The 22,308-nt window shown below is 49.8% G+C and overlaps 1 protein-coding gene across 1 annotated transcript in view; it reads left to right on the top strand.

The window, feature by feature from the left end:
• Positions 1 to 22,308, top strand: part of LOC121546152 (solute carrier family 25 member 33) — a 35,259-nt gene that overhangs the window by 7,964 nt on the left and 4,987 nt on the right. Inside the window, exons 3-4 of the mRNA XM_041857197.2 lie at positions 10,925 to 11,002; positions 12,876 to 12,976. Coding sequence (XP_041713131.2) covers positions 10,925 to 11,002; positions 12,876 to 12,976 — 179 coding nt within the window. The remainder of the gene's footprint in view (positions 1 to 10,924; positions 11,003 to 12,875; positions 12,977 to 22,308) is intronic.

Below are 22,308 nucleotides of genomic sequence, written 5' to 3'. Positions count from 1 at the left end.
CAAATACACAAATTTGGAGACCAAAGGACAGATTTACACTGTTCTAATGTCCATTGTTTGTGTTTCTTGGCCCAAGCAAGTGTCTTCTTCTTATTGGTGTCCTTTTAGTAGTAGTTTCTTTGCAGCAATTTGACCATGAAGGCCTGATTCACGCAGTGTCCTCTGAACTGTTGATGTTGAGTTGTCTAACTTGAACTCTGAAGCATTTATATGGGTTGCAATCTGAGGTGCAGTTAACTGTAATGAACCTATCCTCTGCAGCAGAGGTATCTCTAGATCTTCCTTTCCTGTTGCGGTCCTCATGAGAGCCAGTTTCATCATAGCGCTTGATGGTTTTTGCGACAACACTTGAAGGAACTTTAAAAGTTCTTGATTTTCTTGATTGACTGACCTTAGTCTTAAATTAATGATGGATTATCGTTTCTCTTTGCTTATTTGAGATGTTCTTGCCATAATATGGACTTGGTCTTTTACCAAATAGGGCTATTTTTAAAAACGTTTTATTTATATCACCTTTATTTAATCAGGTAAGCCAGTTGAGAACAAGTTCTCATTTACAACTGCGACCTGGCCAAGATAAAGCAAAGCAGTGCGATTAAAAACAACAACAACACAGAGTTACATATGGGATAAACAAAAACGTACAGTCAATAACACAATAGAAAATCTATATACGGTGTGTGCAAATGTAGTAAGTTATGGAGGTAAGGCAATAAATAGGCCATAGTGCAAAATAATTACAATTTAGGATTAACACTGGAGTGATAGATGTGCAGAAGATGATGTGCAAATAGAGATACTGGGGTGCAAATGAGCAAAATAAATAACAATGTAAATAACAATATGGGGATGAGGTAGTTGGGTGGGCTAATTACAGATGGGCTGTGTACAGGTACAGTGATCGGTAAGCTGCTCTGACAACTGATGCTTAAAGTTAATGAGGGAGATAAGTGTCTCTAGCTTCAGAGATTTTTGTAGTTCGTTCCAGTCATTTGCAGCAGAGAACTGGAAGGAATGGTGGCCAAAGGAGGTGTTGGCTTTGGGGATGACCAGTGAGATATACCTGCTGGAGCGCAGACTACGGGTGGGTGTTGCTATGGTGACCAATGAGCTAAGATAAGGCGGGGATTTGCCTAGAAGTGATTTATAGATGACTTGGAGCCAGTGGTTTGCCGACAAATATGTAGTGAGGACCAGCCAACAAGAGCGTACAGGTCACAATGGTGGGTAGTATATGGGGCTTTGGTGACAAAACGGATGGCACTGTGATAGACTACATCCAATTTTGTAAATGACATCGCCGAAGTCAAGGATCGGTAGGATAGTCAGTTTTACGAGGGCATGTTTAGCAGCATGAGTGAAGGAGGCTTTGTTACGAAATAGGAAGCCGATTCTAGATTTAACTTTGGATTGGAGATGTTTAATGTGAGTCTGGAAGGAGAGTTTACGGTCTAACCAGACACCTAGGTATTTGTAGTTGTCCACATACTCTAGGTCAGACCCGCCGAGAGTAGTGATTCTAGTCGGGCGGGCGGGTGCAAGCAGCGTTCGATTGAAGAGCATGCATTTAGTTTTACTAGCGTTTTAAGAGCAGTTGGAGGCCACAGAAGGAGTGTTGTATGGCATTGAAGCTCGTTTGGAGGTTTGTTAACACAGTGTCCAATGAAGGGCCAGATGTATACAAAATGGTGTCGTCTGCGTAGAGGTGGATCTGAGAGTCACCAGCAGCAAGAGCGACATCATTGATATACACAGAGAATAGAGTCAGCCCGAGAATTGAACCCTGTGGCACCCCCATAGAGACTGCCAGAGGTCCAGACAACAGGCCCTCCGATTTGACACATTGAACTCTATCTGAGAAGTAGTTGGTGAACCAGGCGAGGCAGTCAGTTGAGAAACCAAGGCTTTTTAGTCTGCCAATAAGAAAACGGTGATTGACCGAGTCAAAAGCCTTGGCCAGGTCGATGAAGACGGCTGCACAGTACTGTCTTTTATCAATCGCGGTTAATATATCGTTTAGGACCTTGAGCGTGGCTGAGGTGCACCCATGACCAGCTCGGAAACCAGATTGCATAGCGGAGAAGGTACGGTGGGATTCGAAGTGGTCGGTGATCTGTTTGTTAACTTGGCCTTCAAATACTTTTGAAAGGCAGGATAGGATGGATATAGGTCTGTAACAGTTTGGATCTAGAGTGTCACCCCCTTTTGAAGAGGTGGATGACCGCGGCAGCTTTCCAATCTCTGGGGATCTCAGACGATACGAAAGAGAAGTTGAACAGGCTAGTAATAGGGGTTGCGACAATTTCGGCGGCTAATTTTAGAAAGAGAGGGTCCAGATTGTCTAGCCCAGCTGATTTGTAGGGGTCCAGATTTTTGCAGCTCTTTCAGGACATCAGCTATCTTAATTTGGGTGAAGGAGAAGCGGGGGGGGGGGGGCATGGGCAAATTGCAGCGGAGGGTGCAGAGCTGGTGGCCGGGGTAGGGGTAGCCAGGTGGAAAGCATGGCCAGCCGTAGCAAAATGCTTATTGAAATTCTCGATTATTGTAGATTTATAGGTGGTGATAGTGTTTCCTAGCCTCAGTGCAGTGGGTAGCTGGGAGGAGGTGCTTTTATTCTCCATGGACTTTACAGTGTCCCTGAAAAGTTGCATATCGCGGGGGCTGTTCGATGCTAATGCAGTACGCCACAGGATGTGTTTGTGCTGGTCAAGGGCAGTCAAGTCTGGGGTGAACCAGGGGCTATATCTGTTCATAGTTCTCATGCTTATTTAAGATGGAGAGGAAAGCACTTTTGAAGAACATCCAGGCATCCTCTGCTGAAGGAATGAGGTCAATATCCATCCAGGATACCCGGGCCAGGTCAATTAGAAAGGCCTGCTCGCTGAAGTGTTTTAGGGAGCGTTTGACAGTGATGAGGGGTGGTCTTTTGACTGCGGACCAATTAGGGACGCAGGCAATGAGGCAGTGATCGCTGAGATCCTGGTTGAAGACAGTGGAGGTGTATTTAGAGGGTAAGTTAGTCAGGATGATATCTATGAGGGTGCCCATGTTTACGGATTTAGGGTTGTACCTGGTAGGTACCCTTGATAATTTGTGTGAGATTGAGGGCATCTAGTTTAGATTGTAGGACGGCCGGGGTATTTAAGCATATCCCAGTTTAGGTCACCAAGCAGTACGAACTCTGAGGATAGATGGGGGGGCAATCAATTCACATATGGTGTCCAGGGTACAGCTCGTGGCTGAGGGGGGTCTGTAGCAAGCGGCAACAGTGAGAGACTTATTTCTGGAAAGGTGGATTTTTAGAAGTAGAAGCTCAAACTGTTTGGGCACAGACCTGGATAGTATGATAGAGCTCTGCAGGCTATCTCTACAGTAGATTGCAACCCCACCCCCTTTGGCAGTTCTATCGAGACGGAAAATGTTGTAGTTGGGGATGGAAATGTCTGAATATCTGGTGGCCTTCCTAAGCCAAGATTCAGACACTGCTAGAACATCAGGGTTGGCGGAGTGTGCTAACGCAGTGAATAACTCAAACTTAGGGAGGAGGCTTCTGATGTTAACGTGCAAGAAACCAAGGCTTTTACGGTTACAGAAGTCAACAAATGATAGCGCCTGGGGAGTAGGAGTGATACTGGGGGCTACAGGGCCTGGGTTAACCTCTACATCACCAGAGGAACAGAGGAGGAATAGAATAAGGATACGGCTGAAGGCTTGAAGAACTGGTCTTCTAGTGCGTTGGGTACAGAGAATAAAAGGGGCAGGTTTCCGGGCGTTGTAGAATAGATTCAGGGCATTATGTACAGACAAGGATATGGAAGGATATGAGTACAGTGGAGGTACACCTAAGCATTGGGTAACGATGAAAGCGATTTGAGCTGGTCTCCACATGTATAGGGGGTGGGACAGAGAAGCTATCTGAGGCAGGTTGAGCGGGACTGGGGGCTCTACAGTGAAATAGTACAATAACAACTAATTGGAACAGCAATAGGCAAGGCATATTGACATGGGAGAGAGGCATATAACGCAATCACAGATGTTATTCGAGAGGGCTAAGACAACAACTGGTAATGGCGACGAAAGTTTGAGCTGAGGCTAAACAGATAAACAGGATGGGGTAACCGTGTAAAGGAACAGCCCTGCGGGCATCAGATGTGTAGCTGAGTGATCATAAGATCCAGTGAACAGCAATAGGTAAGTCCGAGCACAGGCGAGCAGGAGGCACGGCTGTTGATTGCGCGTGCTAGCGGGCCGGTGCTAGCAGATGGATCTTCGTGGTCGTCGCAACGGGAAGCCTGTTGAAACCATATCAGACGATTACGTCGGCAGACCAGTCGTGATGGATCGGCGGGGCTCCGTGTTGACAGGGAGGTGGATAGCCGGGAGATGGGCCTGGCTCGAGGCTAGCTCAAGGCTAACTGGTGCTAGCTTTGGGACAAGTGGTGATTAGCCAACAACAACAGCCATTTGGTTGCAGCTAGCTAGTTGTGATGATCCGGTGTTAAGGTCCAGTGATTCCGGCAGAAAATCCTAAATGCTCTGGGTCGATAGCGCGCTGTGCAGACTGGCCAATAATTGTCCAGGCTAGAGCTGGCTGGTAGGTAGTGCAGGCCACGGACAGTGGTGAAGACCGCTAACGGTGGCTAGTAGCAGTAGCTAGTTAGCTGGCTAGTTTCAGCCGTGGGTTCCTGATAAAAGGTATGAAGAAATAATAGAATCCGTTCCACATTGGGTGAGGCGGGTTGCAGGAAAGTATATTTCCTCTATACCACCCCTACCTTGTCACATCACAACTGATTGGCTCAAATGCATTAAAGAAGGAAAGAAATTCCACAAATTAACTTTTTAAGAAGGCACATCTGTTAATTGAAACGCATTCCAGGTGACTACCTCATGAAGCTGGTTGAGGGAATGCCAAGAGTGTGCAAAGCTGTCATCAAGGCAAAGGGTGGCTACTTTGAAGAATCTCAAATATAAAATGTATTTTGATTTGTTGAACACTTTTGGTTACTACATGTCCATACTATATTTCATAGTTTTGATGTCTTCACTATTATTCTACAATGTTGAAAATAGTAAAAATAAAGAAACTCTTGAATGAGTAGGTGTGTCCAAGCTTTTGACTGGTACTGTGTGTGTGTGTGTGTGTGTGTGTGTGTATATGTATGTGTGTATATATATATATACACACCATGTTGGGTAGTAGCCTACAGACCTGGGTTCAAATACATTTCAAAATCATTTCTGTGCTTGTTTGAGCCTGGCTTACTAGACTAATAAAACAAACCCCGCCCATCTGGCAGGCCAGAGCAGACACCCAAAGTACTTGTCAGATTACAAATAGTATTTGAACCCAGGCTTGGTAGACTAGTTGTTGTGTAAACTGTCTGAGTCTCTACTCTACCATTCGGTCATTTGAGGTTAGCGTGCTCTGAAGTCTGATGACGCTGAACCAAAAATATAAACGCAACGTGCAACAATTTCAAAGACTTTACTGAGTTACAGTTCATATGAGGAAATCAGTCAATTGATATAAATTCATTAGGCCCTAATCTATGGATTTCACATGACTGGGAATACATATATGCATCTGTTGGTCACAAAAAAGGTAGGGGCATGGTTCAGAAAACCGGTCAGTATCTGGTGTGACCACCATTTGCCTCATGCAGCGCGACACATTTCCTTCGTATAGAGTTGATCAGGCTGTTGATTGTGGCCTGTGGAATGTTGTCCCACTCCTCTTCAATGACTGTGTGAAGTTGCTGGATATTGACGGGAACTGGAACATTCTGTCATACACGTCGATCCAAAGCATCCCAAACAAGTCTGGTGAGTATGCAGGCCATGGAAGAACTGGGACATTTTCAGCTTCCAGGAATTGTGTACAGATCCTTGCGACATGGGGCCGTGCGTTATCATGCTGAAACATGATGTGATGGCGGCGGATTAATGGCACGACAATGGGCCTCAGGATCTCGTCACGGTATCTCTTTGTATTGAAATTGTCATCGATAAAATGCAATTATGTTCATTGTCCGTAGCTTATGCCTTTCCATACCATAACCGCACCGCCAACATGGGGCACTCTGTTCACAACGTTGACATCAACAAACCGCTCGCCCACACGACGCCATCTGCCCGCTATAGTTGAAACCGGGATTCATTCGTGAAGAGCACACTTTTCCATCGTGCCATTGGCCATCGAAGGTGAGCATTTGCCCACTGAAGTCGGTTATGAAACCGAACTGCAGTCAGGTCAAGACCCTGGTGAGGACGACGAGCACGCAGATGAGCTTCCCTGAGACGGTTTCTGACAGTTTGTGCAGAAATTATTCGGTTGTGCAAACCCACAGTTTCATGGTCTTTGACAATCCCGCAGGTGATGAAGCGGGATGGAGGTACTGCAAAGTTCTCTAAAATGACATTGGAGGCAGCTTATTGGTAGAGAAATGAACATAAAATTATCCTGCAACACCTCTGGTGGACATTCCTTCAGTCACCATGCCAATTGCACACTCTCAAAACCTGAGTCATCTGTGGCATTGTGTTGTGTGACAAAACTGCACATTTTTAGAGTTTTTGTTGTTGTTGTCCACAGCACAAGGTGTACCTGTGTAATGATCATGCTGTTTAATCCGCTTCTTGATATGCCACACCTGTCAGGTGGATGGGTTATCTTGGCAAATGAGAAATGCTCACTAACAGGGATGTAAACAAATCTGTGCACACTGTGAAGACCTTTACACACACACATACACACCTTTATTTTACTATCCTTGGGATGGTGTTCTTCGGCTTGCAAGACCCGCCTTTTTCCTCCAAACATAACGATGGTCATTATGGCCAAACAGTTATATTTTTGTTTCATCAGACCAGAGGACATTTCTCCAAAAAGTACGATCTTTGTCCCCATGTGCAGTTGCAAACCGTAGTCTGGCTTTTTTATGGCGGTTTTGGAGCAGTGGCTTCTTCCTTGCTGAGCGGCCTTTCAGGTTATGTAGATATAGGACTCGTTTTACTGTGGATATAGATACTTTTGTACCGGTTTCCTCCAGCATCTTCACAAGGTCCTTTGCTGTTGTTCTGGGATTGATTTGCACTTTTCGCACCAAAGTACGTTCATCTCTAGGAGACAGAACGCGTCTCCTTCCTGAGCGATATGACGGCTGCAGTGTCCCATGGTGTTTATACTTGCGTACTATTGTTTGTACAGATGAACGTGGTACCTTCAGGCATTTGGAAATTGCTCCCAAGGATGAACCAGACTTGTGGAGGTCTACCATTTTTTATGAGGTCTTGGCTGATTTCTTTTGATCATTTTCCCATGATGTCAAGCAAAGAGGCACTGAGTTTGAAGGTAGGCCTTGAAATGCATCCACAGGTACACCTCCACTTGACTCAAATTATGTCAATTAGCCTATCAGAAGCTTCTAAAGCCATGACATCATTTTCTGGAATTTTCCAAGCTGTTTAAAGGCACAGTCAACTTAGTGTATGTAAACTTCTGACCCACTGGAATTGTGATAAAGTGAATGTTTATAAGTGAAATCTGTCTGTAAACAATTGTTGGAAAAATTACTTGTGTCATGCACAAAGTAGATGTCCTAACCGACTTGCCAAAACTATAGTTTGTTAACAAGAAATTTGTGAAGCGGTTGGATAAACAAGTTTTAATGACTATACCCTAACTGTATGTAAACTTCCGACTTCAACTGTGTGTGTATAGTATAGTATAGTATAGTATAATATAATATATATATATATATATATATATAATGACAGAATCCTGGCACAGTCACACTGGAGCCTCCACCACAGAGCATGATGGGAATGTGTTTTACTACTAGACCAGAAGGACACACACACACACACACACACACACACGTACAGTACAACGAGGACACTTATGTAAGTGCTGATGCCACCTGTGGAAATGTCCCTCGCCTGAGGCCCAGGGCCTGTTTTTGGGCAGGGAGACCACAGACGGTGTGAGAGCGTGACTGTGCCTCTGTGCCAAATTGAACACGAGGAGGAAGCCGTGCTGAATGTACCACCTCTGCTGTGCCCTGTGGTTTCTCATCTCAAGTGTTTAGAGCTGGAGGCCTTTGGCTGACTGTGACTGAACCAGTCTGGGCAGAACTCGGCTGAATGGATGAATGGCTCAAATAAAATGATGTTTTCAACATGTTCACCCAGTGCAGTTTTAACATTGGAATTTGGACATGAGCCATTGCAATTCTAATTCGTTACACAACAGCCTTCGTCTATCTGTTTTAGTTCATTTAACTAATCATTATCGTCTCCAAAACCCTTGTTTATCCAAATGTGAGATGTTCATTCTTGGTTGTTGTCTTTTACAGTGGGGAGAACAAGTATTTGATACACTGCCGATTTTGCAGGTTTTCCTACTTACAAAGCATGTAGAGGTCTGTAATTTTTTTATCATAGGTACACTTCAACTGTGAGAGATGGAATCTAAAACAAAAATCCAGAAAATCACATTGTATGATTTTTAAGTAATTAATTTGCATTTTATTGCATGACATAAGTATTTGATACATCAGAAAAGCAGAACTTAATATTTGGTACAGAAACCTTTGTTTGCAATTACAGAGATCATACGTTTCCTGTAGGTCTTGACCAGGTTTGCACACACTGCAGCAGGGATTTTGGCCCACTCCTCCATACAGACCTTCTCCAGATCCTTCAGGTTTCGGGGCTGTTGCTGGGCAATACGGACTTTCAGCTCCCTCCAAAGATGTTCTATTGGGTTCAGGTCTGGAGACTGGCTAGGCCACTCCAGGACCTTGAGATGCTTCTTACGGAGCCACTCCTTAGTTGCCCTGGCTGTGTGTTTCGGGTAGTTGTCATGCTGGAAGACCTAGCCACGACCCATCTTCAATGCTCTTACTGAGGGAAGGAGGTTGTTGGCCAAGATCTCGCGATACATGGCCCCATCCATCCTCCCCTCAATACGGTGCAGTCGTCCTGTCCCCTTTGCAGAAAAGCATCCCCAAAGAATGATGTTTCCACCTCCATGCTTCACGGTTGGGATGGTGTTCTTGGGGTTGTACTCATCCTTCTTCTTCCTCCAAACGCGGCGAGTGGAGTTTAGACCAAAAAGCTCTATTTTTGTCTCATCAGACCACATGACCTTCTCCCATTCCTCCTCTGGATCATCCAGATGGTCATTGGCAAACTTCAGACGGGCCTGGACATGCGCTGGCTTGAGCAGGGGGACCTTGCGTGCGCTGCAGGATTTTTATCCATGATGGCGTAGTGTGTTACTAATGGTTTTCTTTGAGACTGTAGTCCCAGCTCTCTTCAGGTCATTGACCAGGTTCTGCTGTGTAGTTCTGGGCTGATCCCTCACCTTCCTCATGATCATTGATGACCCACGAGGTGAGATCTTGCATGGAGCCCCAGACCCAGGGTGATTGACCGTCATCTTGAACTTCTTCCATTTTCTTCCAGTTGTTGCCTTCTCACCAAGCTGTTTGCCTATTGTCCTGTAGCCCATCCCAGCCTTGTGCAGGTCTACAATTTTATCCCTGATGTCCTTACACAGCTCTCTGGTCTTGGCCATTGTGGAGAGGTTGGAGTCTGTTTGATTGAGTGTGTGTGGACAGGTGTCTTTTATACAGGTAACGAGTTCAAACAGGTGCAGTTAATACAGGTAATGAGTGGTGAACAGGAGAGCTTCTTAAAGAAAAACTAACAGGTCTGTGAGAGCCGGAATTCTTACTGGTTGGTAGGTGATCAAATACTTATGTCATGCAATAAAATGCAAATGAATTACTTAAAAATCGTACAATGTGATTTTCTGGATTTTTGTTTTAGATTCCGTCTCTCACAGTTGAAGTGTACCTATGATAAAAATTACAGACCTCTACATGCTTTGTAAGTAGGAAAACCTGCAAAATCGGCAGTGAATCAAATACTTGTTCTCCACACTGCAACTAGCTCTGTAAGTCCGTACCATGCCGCCTAGAAACATTTTGCTTTATTGACTTGGCCTGAAGGGTGTTTTTTTCTTTTTAGGCCTAATTTGAATAAAATGACATAGTTACAGTGAGGGAAAACAAAAGCGTGCGAACAACGGTGTCCTAGAAAACCGCTTTACAGCAGATACCGTAACGTACGCATTAGCTGACCTGTTGTGTGTCCACCCACCTGGCTCATACCTGTTTGTCTGCTGCTGGAATAAAGGTCATTCTCTCGTCGTGTGTGTGTGTGTGTGTGTGTGTGTGTGTGTGTGTGTGTGTGTGTGTGTGTGTGTGTGTGTGTGTGTGTGTGTGTGTGTGTGTGTGTGTGTGTGTGTGTGTGTGTGTGTGTGTGTGTGTGTGTGTGTGTGTGTGTGTGTGTGTGTGTGTGTGTGTGTGTGTGTGTGTGTGTGTGTGTGTGTGTGTGTGTGTGTGTGTGTGTGTGTGTGTGTGTGTGTGTGTGTGTGTGTGTGTGTGTGTGTGTGAGATGAGTCAATCCCCCAGAGGAGACTGGGTTCACAGTGCATTTCCAGTTTCAATGGGTACAGAAAGAAGGTAGGGGAGTGGCCAAAACAAACTGCAATGGGGTGGGGGTGTGTGACGTCTGTTAGAGGGTAGGGGTCAACGCTGAGGATAATTGAAGGAGATAGCTGGGAACATTTGTACACTGAGTTTCAGTTAACCTGACATTGCCCTGGCTGCTTTTAACCCTAACCCTACCACGGTTGTCCCTACTGCTGAATACACATCAACAAGTCATGGATAAATAGATGTGCTTCTCATTCAGTCAAACATTAACGTTTTTTTTAAATTGAATTTTAGGGAACAAACTAAGCAAGTATCTTCTGCAGAAGATATTTATCACGATGGGAATAACATTTTAGAAATAAAAGTTTGATGTAAATTATTATTATTATTTATTTTTTTTCTTCTTCCCATTGTAGGTCCATTCTAGAAAAAGAGGGACCACGGTCGCTCTTCCGGGGACTGGGTCCAAATCTTGTCGGTGTGGCCCCATCAAGGTAAGCCCACTCTGCAGTCTACATTATACACTGACTGCTTTTAACAGGGTGGATTTGGTGGAAGTAATGTTTGGGTGTGGATGTGTTTTGATAGCTTCCTGTGTGTGCCCAGACCCTTAACATCACATCTCAACTGACAGATGTTAGAGTGAAGATATTGTTACTGCCCAGTTGTTTAAGACCGTTTCCTAATAAGGTGGTTGATCCAGTGTGTTGATGCGAAAGCCCCAGATTACCCTAACCCCTAACCCCTAACCCCTAACCCCAAACCATTAACCCTAACCATTAACCCCTAACCCCAACCCCTAACCATTAACCCCTAACCCCTAACCATTAACCCCTAACCCTAACCCCTTAACCCTAACCATTTAACCCCTAACCCCAACCATTAACCCCTAACTCCTAACCCTAACCCCAGAGTATTTTCTTCTTCTTCTAAACTAACTATCTCCTAAAGGATATGGGGAAACCGTTTGCCTTTCTAAAATGGAAGGCCAATAGTCTACTGGAGCAGTGTGGCACCTTGAATGTGTTCTTTCCTCTAACTTGAGCATGTGGTGTAATGTGGTCCTCTGTAGCTCAGCTGGTAGAGCACGGCGCTTGTAACGCCAAGGTAGTGGGTTCGATCCCCGGGACCACCCATACACAAAAAAATTTATGCACGCATGACTGTAAGTCGCTTTGGATAAAAGCGTCTGCTAAATGGCATATTATTATTATTATTATTATTATTATTATTATTATCAGTAATGTTGAGTCACCAATCCTCCACTCACTAATGTCTGTGGTGATTGGATGGCAGCTCCAGTAATATCTGTGGTGATTGGATGGCAGCTCCGGTAATATCTGGGGTGATAGGATGGCGGAGCAGAACAGTGAGGTGGACGAGAACAAAGCAGGGGCCTGTTCAGTAGGCACAAAATTGAATAAAATGTTGAGGTTCTATCTGAACTTGTCCAATAAGAAATGCTTGCTTTTGTTTTCCGTTGCAAAATGTTTTTGCTATGCTTTGCCCTAATGAACACGACCCTGCTTTTATAAGTGACAGAGTTGCTGTAGTCTGTTGATTTTTCTAGGGATAACAGTTGACATCCATTTAAGACCTTCGCCCTTGGTAATGTAAACATTACCAACAAATCAACCAACAGTCAATGTTTCATGGAATCCTTATTTTCATTCATGGAGGGAGAAATGATTGGAAAGGCAGACATGGTTGGTCATACTGTACACTGACAAAGGGGGAAACACACACACACACACACACACACACACACACACACAAGCAAAGAACACCGCTTCAGGCCCACCCTTCACTGTAATGAAGTTAACAGGGTGACGCCGACTTGGTGCCTGAGCCCTTTTCCACCCCAGGGTTTATAGACACTACATAGTACACAGTCCCCACTAAGGATCAGCCATCTAACCCTCCCTCTCCATTCAGAATGAGAATAGCACTAGCACCAGACCCATCTCTCTCTGTAGACCCCCTGGCCTGCCTCCGTTCTCATTCAGCCCATTCTGCTGCTGCCTGTGACACTCACACACACACACACACACACACACACACACACACACACACACTGTATGGGATGGGCTGTTCCAAATGCATGGCAGAAAGAAATGCGACTGCTCTGGACAGGACTCCCACCCAGCAGGCTTAGCTGGCTCTGTCAAAAGCTGCTGCTACCACTTCACAGCACAGGCATCAGGCAGCTCCTGGAAACGTGACGTCACAAAAAACACACACTGCAGTTAGAAAACACACACACACACACACTTGGGTACACACAAAGATGGGTACATTATTTATTAATTCATTCATTCACCAATTGTCATTTTTAATTTTCTCATCTCCCTCCTTTTGTCTTTGCAGAGCTATTTATTTTGCTGCCTACAAAAAGTCGAAAGAGACGTTCAATGGCGTCTTCGTCCCTAACAGTGGAGTGGTGCACATGTCCTCCGCTGGCTTTGCAGGTGAGACCCAGTCTGAAGCAGACCACATAGAACCATATAGCCCTGTGGAGAGGACGTAGAGGACGTAGAGCCCTGTGGAGAGGACGTAGAGGACGTAGAGCCCTGTGTAGAGGACGTAGAGCCCTGTGGAGAGGACGTAGAGGACGTAGAGGACGTAGAGCCCTGTGGAGAGGACGTAGAGGACGTAGAGCCCTGTGTAGAGGACGTAGAGCCCTGTGGAGAGGACGTAGAGGACGTAGAGGACGTAGAGCCCTGTGGAGAGGACGTAGAGGACGTAGAGCCCTGTGTAGAGGACGTAGAGCCCTGTGGAGAGGACGTAGAGGACGTAGAGGACGTAGAGCCCTGTGGAGTGGACGTAGAGGACGTAGAGCCCTGTGTAAGGACGTAGAGCCCTGTGGAGAGGGACGTAGAGGGACGTAGAGGACGTAGAGCCCTGTGGAGTGGACGTGAGGACGTAGAGCCCTGTGTAGAGGGACGTAGAGCCCTGTGGAGAGGACGTAGAGGACGTAGAGCCCTGTGTAGAGGACGTAGAGCCCTGTGGAGAGGACGTAGAGGACGTAGAGCCCTGTGTAGAGGACGTAGAGCCCTGTGTAGAGGACGTAGAGGACGTAGAGCCCTGTGGAGAGGACGTAGAGCCCTGTGGAGAGGACGTAGAGCCCTGTGGAGAGGACGTAGAGCCCTGTGTAGAGGACGTAGAGCCCTGTGTAGAGGACGTAGAGGACTTAGAGCCCTGTGGAGAGGACGTAGAGGACGTAGAGCCCTGTGGAGAGGACGTAGAGTCCTGTGGAGAGGACGTAGAGCCCTGTGGAGAGGACGTAGAGGACGTAGAGCCCTGTGGAGAGGACGTAGAGTCCTGTGGAGAGGACGTAGAGCCCTGTGGAGAGGACGTAGAGGACGTAGAGCCCTGTGGAGAGGACGTAGAGCCCTGTGGAGAGGACGTAGAGCCCTGTGGAGAGGACGTAGAGTCCTGTGGAGAGGACGTAGAGTCCTGTGGAGAGGACGTAGAGCCCTGTGGAGAGGACGTAGAGGACGTAGAGCCCTGTGGAGAGGACGTAGAGTCCTGTGGAGAGGACGTAGAGCCCTGTGTAGAGGACGTAGAGTCCTGAGACGTAGAGCCCTGTGTAGAGGACGTAGAGCCCTGTGGAGAGGACGTAGAGCCCTGTGGAGAGGACGTAGAGCCCTGTGGAGAGGACGTAGAGCCCTGTGGAGAGGACGTAGAGCCCTGTGGAGAGGGACGTAGAGCCCTGTGGAGAGGACGTAGAGCCCTGTGGAGAGGACGTAGAGCCCTGTGGAGAGGACGTAGAGCCCTGTGGAGAGGACGTAGAGCCCTGTGGAGAGGACGTAGAGCCCTGTGGAGAGGACGTAGAGCCCTGTGGAGAGGACGTAGAGCCCTGTGGAGAGGACGTAGAGCCCTGTGACGTAGAGCCCTGTGACGTAGAGCCCTGTGACGTAGAGCCCTGTGACGTAGAGCCCTGTGTAGAGGACGTAGAGCCCTGTGTAGAGGACGTAGAGCCCTGTGTAGAGGACGTAGAGCCCTGTGACGTAGAGCCCTGTGGAGAGGAAGTAGAGCCCTGTGTAGAGGACGTAGAGCCCTGTGTAGAGGACGTAGAGCCCTGTGTAGAGGACGTAGAGCCCTGTGTAGAGGACGTAGAGCCCTGTGTAGAGGACGTAGAGCCCTGTGACGTAGAGCCCTGTGGAGAGGACGTAGAGCCCTGTGTAGAGGACGTAGAGCCCTGTGGAGAGGACGTAGAGCCCTGTGGAGAGGACGTAGAGCCCTGTGTAGAGGACGTAGAGCCCTGTGATGTAGAGCCCTGTGGAGAGGACGTAGAGCCCTGTGGAGAGGACGTAGAGCCCTGTGGAGAGGACGTAGAGCCCTGTGGAGAGGACGTAGAGCCCTGTGTAGAGGACGTAGAGCCCTGTGGAGAGGACGTAGAGCCCTGTGGAGAGGACGTAGAGCCCTGTGGAGAGGACGTAGAGCCCTGTGGAGAGGACGTAGAGCCCTGTGGAGAGGACGTAGAGCCCTGTGGAGAGGACGTAGAGCCCTGTGGAGAGGACGTAGAGCCCTGTGGAGAGGACGTAGAGCCCTGTGACGTAGAGCCCTGTGTAGAGGACGTAGAGCCCTGTGTAGAGCCCTGTGACGTAGAGTCCTGTGGAGAGGACGTAGAGCCCTGTGTAGAGGACGTAGAGCCCTGTGTAGAGGACGTAGAGCCCTGTGGAGAGGACGTAGAGCCCTGTGGAGAGGACGTAGAGCCCTGTGGAGAGGACGTAGAGCCCTGTGGAGAGGACGTAGAGGACGTAGAGCCCTGTGTAGAGGACGTAGAGGACGTAGAGCCCTGTGGAGAGGACGTAGAGCCCTGTGTAGAGGATGTAGAGCCCTGTGACGTAGAGCCCTGTGTAGAGGACGTAGAGCCCTGTGTAGAGGACGTAGAGCCCTGTGTAGAGGACGTAGAGCCCTGTGTAGAGGACGTAGAGCCCTGTGTAGAGGACGTAGAGCCCTGTGTAGAGGAAGTAGATTCCTGTGTAGAGGAAGTAGATTCCTGTGTAGAGGACGTAGAGCCCTGTGACGTAGAGCCCTGTGTAGAGGACGTAGAGCCCTGTGGAGAGGACGTAGAGCCCTGTGACGTAGAGCCCTGTGTAGAGGACGTAGAGCCCTGTGTAGAGGACGTAGAGCCCTGTGTAGAGGACGTAGAGCCCTGTGACGTAGAGCCCTGTGGAGAGGACGTAGAGCCCTGTGGAGAGGACGTAGAGCCCTGTGTAGAGGACGTAGAGCCCTGTGATGTAGAGCCCTGTGTAGAGGACGTAGAGCCCTGTGTAGAGGACGTAGAGCCCTGTGTAGAGGACGTAGAGCCCTGTGTAGAGGACGTAGAGCCCTGTGTAGAGGACGTGAGAGCCCTGTGTAGAGGACGTAGAGCCCTGTGTAGAGGACGTAGAGCCCTGTGACGTAGAGCCCTGTGACGTAGAGCCCTGTGACGTAGAGCCCTGTGACGTAGAGCCCTGTGTAGAGGACGTAGAGTCCTGTGTAGAGGACGTAGAGTCCTGTGTAGAGGACGTAGAGCCCTGTGACGTAGAGCCCTGTGTAGAGGAAGTAGAGTCCTTTGTAGAGGAAGTAGAGTCCTGTGTAGAGGAAGTAGAGTCCTGTGTAGAGGAAGTAGAGTCCTGTGTAGAGGAAGTAGAGCCCTTTGACGTAGAGCCCTGTGTAGAGGACGTAGAGCCCTGTGACGTAGAGCCCTGTGTAGAGGACGTAGAGCCCTGTGACGTAGAGCCCTGTGTAGAGGACGTAGAGCCCTGTGTAGAGGACGTAGAGCCCTGTGTAGAGGACGTAGAGCCCTGTGTAGAGGACGTAGAGCCCTGTGTAGAGGACGAAGAGCCCTGTGACGTAGAGCCCTGTGTAGAGGAAGTAGAGCACGTAGAGCCCTGTGTAGAGGACGTAGAGCCCTGTGACGTAGAGCACGTAGAGCCCTGTGTAGAGGACGTAGAGCCCTGTGTAGAGGACGTAGAGCCCTGTGTAGAGGACGTAGAGCCCTGTGTAGAGGACGTAGAGCCCTGTGTAGAGGACGTAGAGCCCTGTGTAGAGGACGTAGAGCCCTGTGACGTAGAGCCCTGTGTAGAGGACGTAGAGCCCTGTGACGTAGAGCCCTGTGTAGAGTACGTAGAGCCCTGTGACGTAGAGCCCTGTGTAGAGGACGTAGAGCCCTGTGTAGAGGACGTAGAGGACGTAGAGCCCTGTGGAGAGGACGTAGAGCCCTGTGTAGAGGACGTAGAGCCCTGTGTAGAGGACGTAGAGCCCTGTGTAGAGGACGTAGAGGACGTAGAGCCCTGTGGAGAGGACGTAGAGCCCTGTGTAGAGGACGTAGAGCCCTGTGGAGAGGACGTAGAGTCCTGTGGAGAGGACGTAGAGCCCTGTGGAGAGGACGTAGAGCCCTGTGGAGAGGACGTAGAGTCCTGTGGAGAGGACGTAGAGCCCTGTGGAGAGGACGTAGAGGACGTAGAGCCCTGTGGAGAGGACGTAGAGCCCTGTGGAGAGGACGTAGAGTCCTGTGGAGAGGACGTAGAGCCCTGTGGAGAGGACGTAGAGGACGTAGAGCCCTGTGGAGAGGACGTAGAGTCCTGTGGAGAGGACGTAGAGCCCTGTGTAGAGGACGTAGAGTCCTGAGACGTAGAGCCCTGTGTAGAGGACGTAGAGCCCTGTGGAGAGGACGTAGAGCCCTGTGGAGAGGACGTAGAGCCCTGTGGAGAGGACGTTAGAGCCCTGTGGAGAGGACGTAGAGCCCTGTGGAGAGGACGTAGAGCCCTGTGGAGAGGACGTAGAGCCCTGTGGAGAGGACGTAGAGCCCTGTGGAGAGGACGTAGAGCCCTGTGGAGAGGACGTAGAGCCCTGTGGAGAGGACGTAGAGCCCTGTGGAGAGGACGTAGAGCCCTGTGGAGAGGACGTAGAGCCCTGTGGAGAGGACGTAGAGCCCTGTGACGTAGAGCCCTGTGACGTAGAGCCCTGTGACGTAGAGCCCTGTGACGTAGAGCCCTGTGACGTAGAGCCCTGTGACGTAGAGCCCTGTGTAGAGGACGTAGAGCCCTGTGTAGAGGACGTAGAGCCCTGTGTAGAGGACGTAGAGCCCTGTGACGTAGAGCCCTGTGTAGAGGACGTAGAGCCCTGTGGAGAGGACGTAGAGCCCTGTGGAGAGGACGTAGAGCCCTGTGTAGAGGACGTAGAGCCCTGTGGAGAGGAAGTAGAGCCCTGTGGAGAGGACGTAGAGCCCTGTGTAGAGGACGTAGAGCCCTGTGTAGAGGACGTAGAGCCCTGTGTAGAGGACGTAGAGCCCTGTGACGTAGAGCCCTGTGGAGAGGACGTAGAGCCCTGTGGAGAGGACGTAGAGCCCTGTGGAGAGGACGTAGAGCCCTGTGGAGAGGACGTAGAGCCCTGTGTAGAGGACGTAGAGCCCTGTGATGTAGAGCCCTGTGGAGAGGACGTAGAGCCCTGTGGAGAGGACGTAGAGCCCTGTGGAGAGGACGTGAGAGCCCTGTGGAGAGGACGTAGAGCCCTGTGTAGAGGACGTAGAGCCCTGTGGAGAGGACGTAGAGCCCTGTGGAGAGGACGTAGAGCCCTGTGGAGAGGACGTGAGAGCCCTGTGGAGAGGGACGTAGAGCCCTGTGGAGAGGACGTAGAGCCCTGTGGAGAGGACGTAGAGCCCTGTGGAGAGGACGTAGAGCCCTGTGACGTAGAGCCCTGTGTAGAGGACGTAGAGCCCTGTGTAGAGCCCTGTGACGTAGAGTCCTGTGGAGAGGACGTAGAGCCCTGTGTAGAGGACGTAGAGCCCTGTGTAGAGGACGTAGAGCCCTGTGGAGAGGACGTAGAGCCCTGTGGAGAGGACGTAGAGCCCTGTGGAGAGGACGTAGAGCCCTGTGGAGAGGACGTAGAGGACGTAGAGACCTGTGTAGAGGACGTAGAGGACGTAGAGCCCTGTGGAGAGGACGTAGAGTCCTGTGTAGAGGACGTAGAGCCCTGTGACGTAGAGCCCTGTGTAGAGGACGTAGAGCCCTGTGGAGAGGACGTAGAGCCCTGTGTAGAGGACGTAGAGCCCTGTGACGTAGAGCCCTGTGTAGAGGACGTAGAGCCCTGTGTAGAGGACGTAGAGCCCTGTGTAGAGGACGTAGAGCCCTGTGACGTAGAGCCCTGTGGAGAGGACGTAGAGCCCTGTGGAGAGGACGTAGAGCCCTGTGTAGAGGACGTAGAGCCCTGTGATGTAGAGCCCTGTGTAGAGGACGTAGAGCCCTGTGTAGAGGACGTAGAGCCCTGTGTAGAGGACGTAGAGCCCTGTGTAGAGGACGTAGAGCCCTGTGTAGAGGACGTAGAGCCCTGTGTAGAGGACGTAGAGCCCTGTGTAGAGGACGTAGAGCCCTGTGACGTAGAGCCCTGTGACGTAGAGCCCTGTGACGTAGAGCCCTGTGACGTAGAGCCCTGTGACGTAGAGCCCTGTGACGTAGAGCCCTGTGTAGAGGACGTAGAGTCCTGTGTAGAGGACGTAGAGTCCTGTGTAGAGGACGTAGAGTCCTGTGTAGAGGACGTAGAGTCCTGTGTTGAGGACGTAGAGCCCTGTGACGTAGAGCCCTGTGTAGAGGAAGTAGAGTCCTGTGTAGAGGAAGTAGAGTCCTGTGTAGAGGAAGTAGAGTCCTGTGTAGAGGAAGTAGAGTCCTGTGTAGAGGAAGTAGAGCCCTTTGACGTAGAGCCCTGTGGAGAGGACGTAGAGCCCTGTGTAGAGGACGTAGAGCCCTGTGTAGAGGACGTAGAGCCCTGTGACGTAGAGCCCTGTGTAGAGGACGTAGAGCCCTGTGACGTAGAGCCCTGTGTAGAGGACGTAGAGCCCTTTGGAAAGGACGTAGAGCCCTGTGTAGAGGACGTAGAGCCCTGTGTAGAGGACGTAGAGCCCTGTGTAGAGGACGTAGAGCCCTGTGTAGAGGACGTAGAGCCCTTTGACGTAGAGCCCTGTGTAGAGGAAGTAGAGTCCTGTGTAGAGGACGTAGAGTCCTGTGACGTAGAGCCCTGTGTAGAGGAAGTAGAGTCCTGTGTAGAGGAAGTAGAGTCCTGTGTAGAGGAAGTAGAGTCCTGTGTAGAGGAAGTAGAGTCCTGTGTAGAGGAAGTAGAGTCCTGTGTAGAGGAAGTAGAGTCCTGTGTAGAGGACGTAGAGCCCTGTGACGTAGAGCCCTGTGGAGAGGACGTAGAGCCCTGTGTAGAGGACGTAGAGCCCTGTGACGTAGAGCCCTGTGACGTAGAGCCTTGTGGAGAGGACGTAGAGCCCTGTGGAGAGGACGTAGAGCCCTGTGTAAGGGACGTAGAGCCCTGTGTAGAGGACGTAGAGCCCTGTGTAGAGGACGTAGAGCCCTGTGTAGAGGACGTAGAGCCCTGTGTAGAGGACGTAGAGCCCTGTGGAGAGGACGTAGAGCCCTGTGTAGAGGACGTAGAGCCCTGTGACGTAGAGCCCTGTGTAGAGGACGTAGAGCCCTGTGACGTAGAGCCCTGTGTAGAGGACGTAGAGCCCTGTGACGTAGAGCCCTGTGTAGAGGACGTAGAGCCCTGTGTAGAGGACGTAGAGCCCTGTGACGTAGAGCCCTGTGTAGAGGACGTAGAGCCCTGTGTAGAGGACGTAGAGCCCTGTGTAGAGGACGTAGAGCCCTGTGGAGAGGACGTAGAGCCCTGTGTAGAGGACGTAGAGCCCTGTGTAGAGGATGTAGAGCCCTGTGGAGAGGACGTAGAGCCCTGTGACGTAGAGCCCTGTGACGTAGAGCCCTGTGGAGAGGACGTAGAGCCCTGTGACGTAGAGCCCTGTGACGTAGAGCCCTGTGTAGAGGACGTAGAGCCATGTGTAGAGGACGTAGAGCCCTGTGTAGAGGACGTAGAGCCCTGTGGAGAGGACGTAGAGCCCTGTGACGTAGAGCCCTGTGTAGAGGACGTAGAGCCCTGTGACGTAGAGCCCTGTGGAGAGGACGTAGAGCCCTGTGACGTAGAGCCCTGTGTAGAGGACGTAGAGCCCTGTGTAGAGGACGTAGAGCCCTGTGGAGAGGACGTAGAGCCCTGTGTAGAGGACGTAGAGCCCTGTGTAGAGGACGTAGAGCCCTGTGACGTAGAGCCCTGTGTAGAGGACGTAGAGCCCTGTGACGTAGAGCCCTGTGTAAAGGACGTAGAGCCCTGTGTAGAGGACGTAGAGCCCTGTGTAGAGGACGTAGAGCCCTGTGTAGAGGACGTAGAGCCCTGTGTAGAGGACGTAGAGCCCTGTGTAGAGGACGTAGAGCCCTGTGGAGAGGACGTAGAGCCCTGTGGAGAGGACGTAGAGCCCTGTGGAGAGGACGTAGAGCCCTGTGGAGAGGACGTAGAGCCCTGTGTAGAGGACGTAGAGCCCTGTGTAGAGGACGTAGAGCCCTGTGGAGAGGACGTAGAGCCCTGTGGAGAGGACGTAGAGCCCTGTGTAGAGGACGTAGAGCCCTGTGTAGAGGACGTAGAGCCCTGTGTAGAGGACGTAGAGCCCTGTGTAGAGGACGTAGAGCCCTGTGGAGAGGACGTAGAGCCCTGTGTAGAGCCCTGTGACGTAGAGCCCTGTGACGTAGAGCCCTGTGACGTAGAGCCCTGTGTCTGTGGAAGCACTATACCTTCTACTTCATGCAAATGGTTGTTATACCTTCCTCATGAAGCTGGTTGAGAGAATGCCAAGAGTGTGCAAAGGTGTCATCAAGGCAAAGGGTGGCTACTTTGAAGAATCTCAAATATAAAAGATAAATTGTATTTGTTCAACACTTTTTTGGTTACTACGTGATTCCATATGTGTTATTTCATAGTTTTGATGTCTTCACTATTATTATACTATGTAGAAAATAAAGAAAAACCCTTGAATGAGTAGGTGTGTCCAAACATTTGACTGGTACTGTTTTTACACACACACAAAAGTATGTGGACACCCCTTCAAATGAGTTGATTCGGCTATTTCAGCCACACCCATTGCTGACAGGTGTATAAAATCGAGCACACAGCCATGCAATCTCCATAGACACATTTTGGCAGTAGAATGGCCTTACTGAAGAGATCAGTGTTCCAACAAGTCAGTTCGTCAAATTTCTGCCCTGCTAGAGCTGCCCCGGTCAACGGTAAGTGCTGTTATTGTGAAGTGGAAACGTCTAGGAGCAACAACGGCTCAGCCGTGAAGGCGTAGGCCGTACAAGCTCACAGAATGGACCGCAGACTGCTGAAGCATGTAGAGTGTAAAAATCGTCTGTCCTCAGTTGCAAACTGCCTCTGGAAGCAACGTCAGCACAAGAACTGTTCGTCGGGAGCTTCATGAAATGGGTCTCCATAGCAGAGCAGCCGCACAAAAGCCTAAGATCACCATGCGCAGTGCTAAGTGTCGGCTGGAGTGGTGTAAAGCTCGCTGCCATTGAACTCGGTCTAGGCCCCTTAGTTCCAGTGAAGGGAAATCTTAACTCTACAGCATACAACGACATTCTAGACGATTCTGTGCTTCCAACTTTGTGGCAACAGTTTGGGGAAGGCCCTTTCCTGTTTCAGCATGACAATGCACCTGTGCACAAAGCAAGGTCCATACAGAAATGGTTTGTCGAGATTGGTGTAGAAGAACTTGACTGGCCTGCACAGAGCCCTGACCTCAACCCCATCAAACACCTTTGGGATGAATTGGAACGCCGACTGTGAGCCAGGCCTAATCGCCCAACATCAGTGCCCGACCTCACTAATGCTCTTGTGGCTGAATGGAAGCAAGTCCCCGCAGCAATGTTCCAACATCTAGTGGAAAGCCTTCCCAGAAGAGTGGAGACTGTTATAGCAGCAAAAGGGG

This window comes from Coregonus clupeaformis, chromosome 30 (genome assembly GCF_020615455.1).
Source record: "Coregonus clupeaformis isolate EN_2021a chromosome 30, ASM2061545v1, whole genome shotgun sequence".
In the NCBI taxonomy this organism is placed as follows: Eukaryota; Metazoa; Chordata; class Actinopteri; order Salmoniformes; family Salmonidae; genus Coregonus; species Coregonus clupeaformis.
This window is presented reverse-complemented; position numbering and strand designations above follow the sequence as displayed.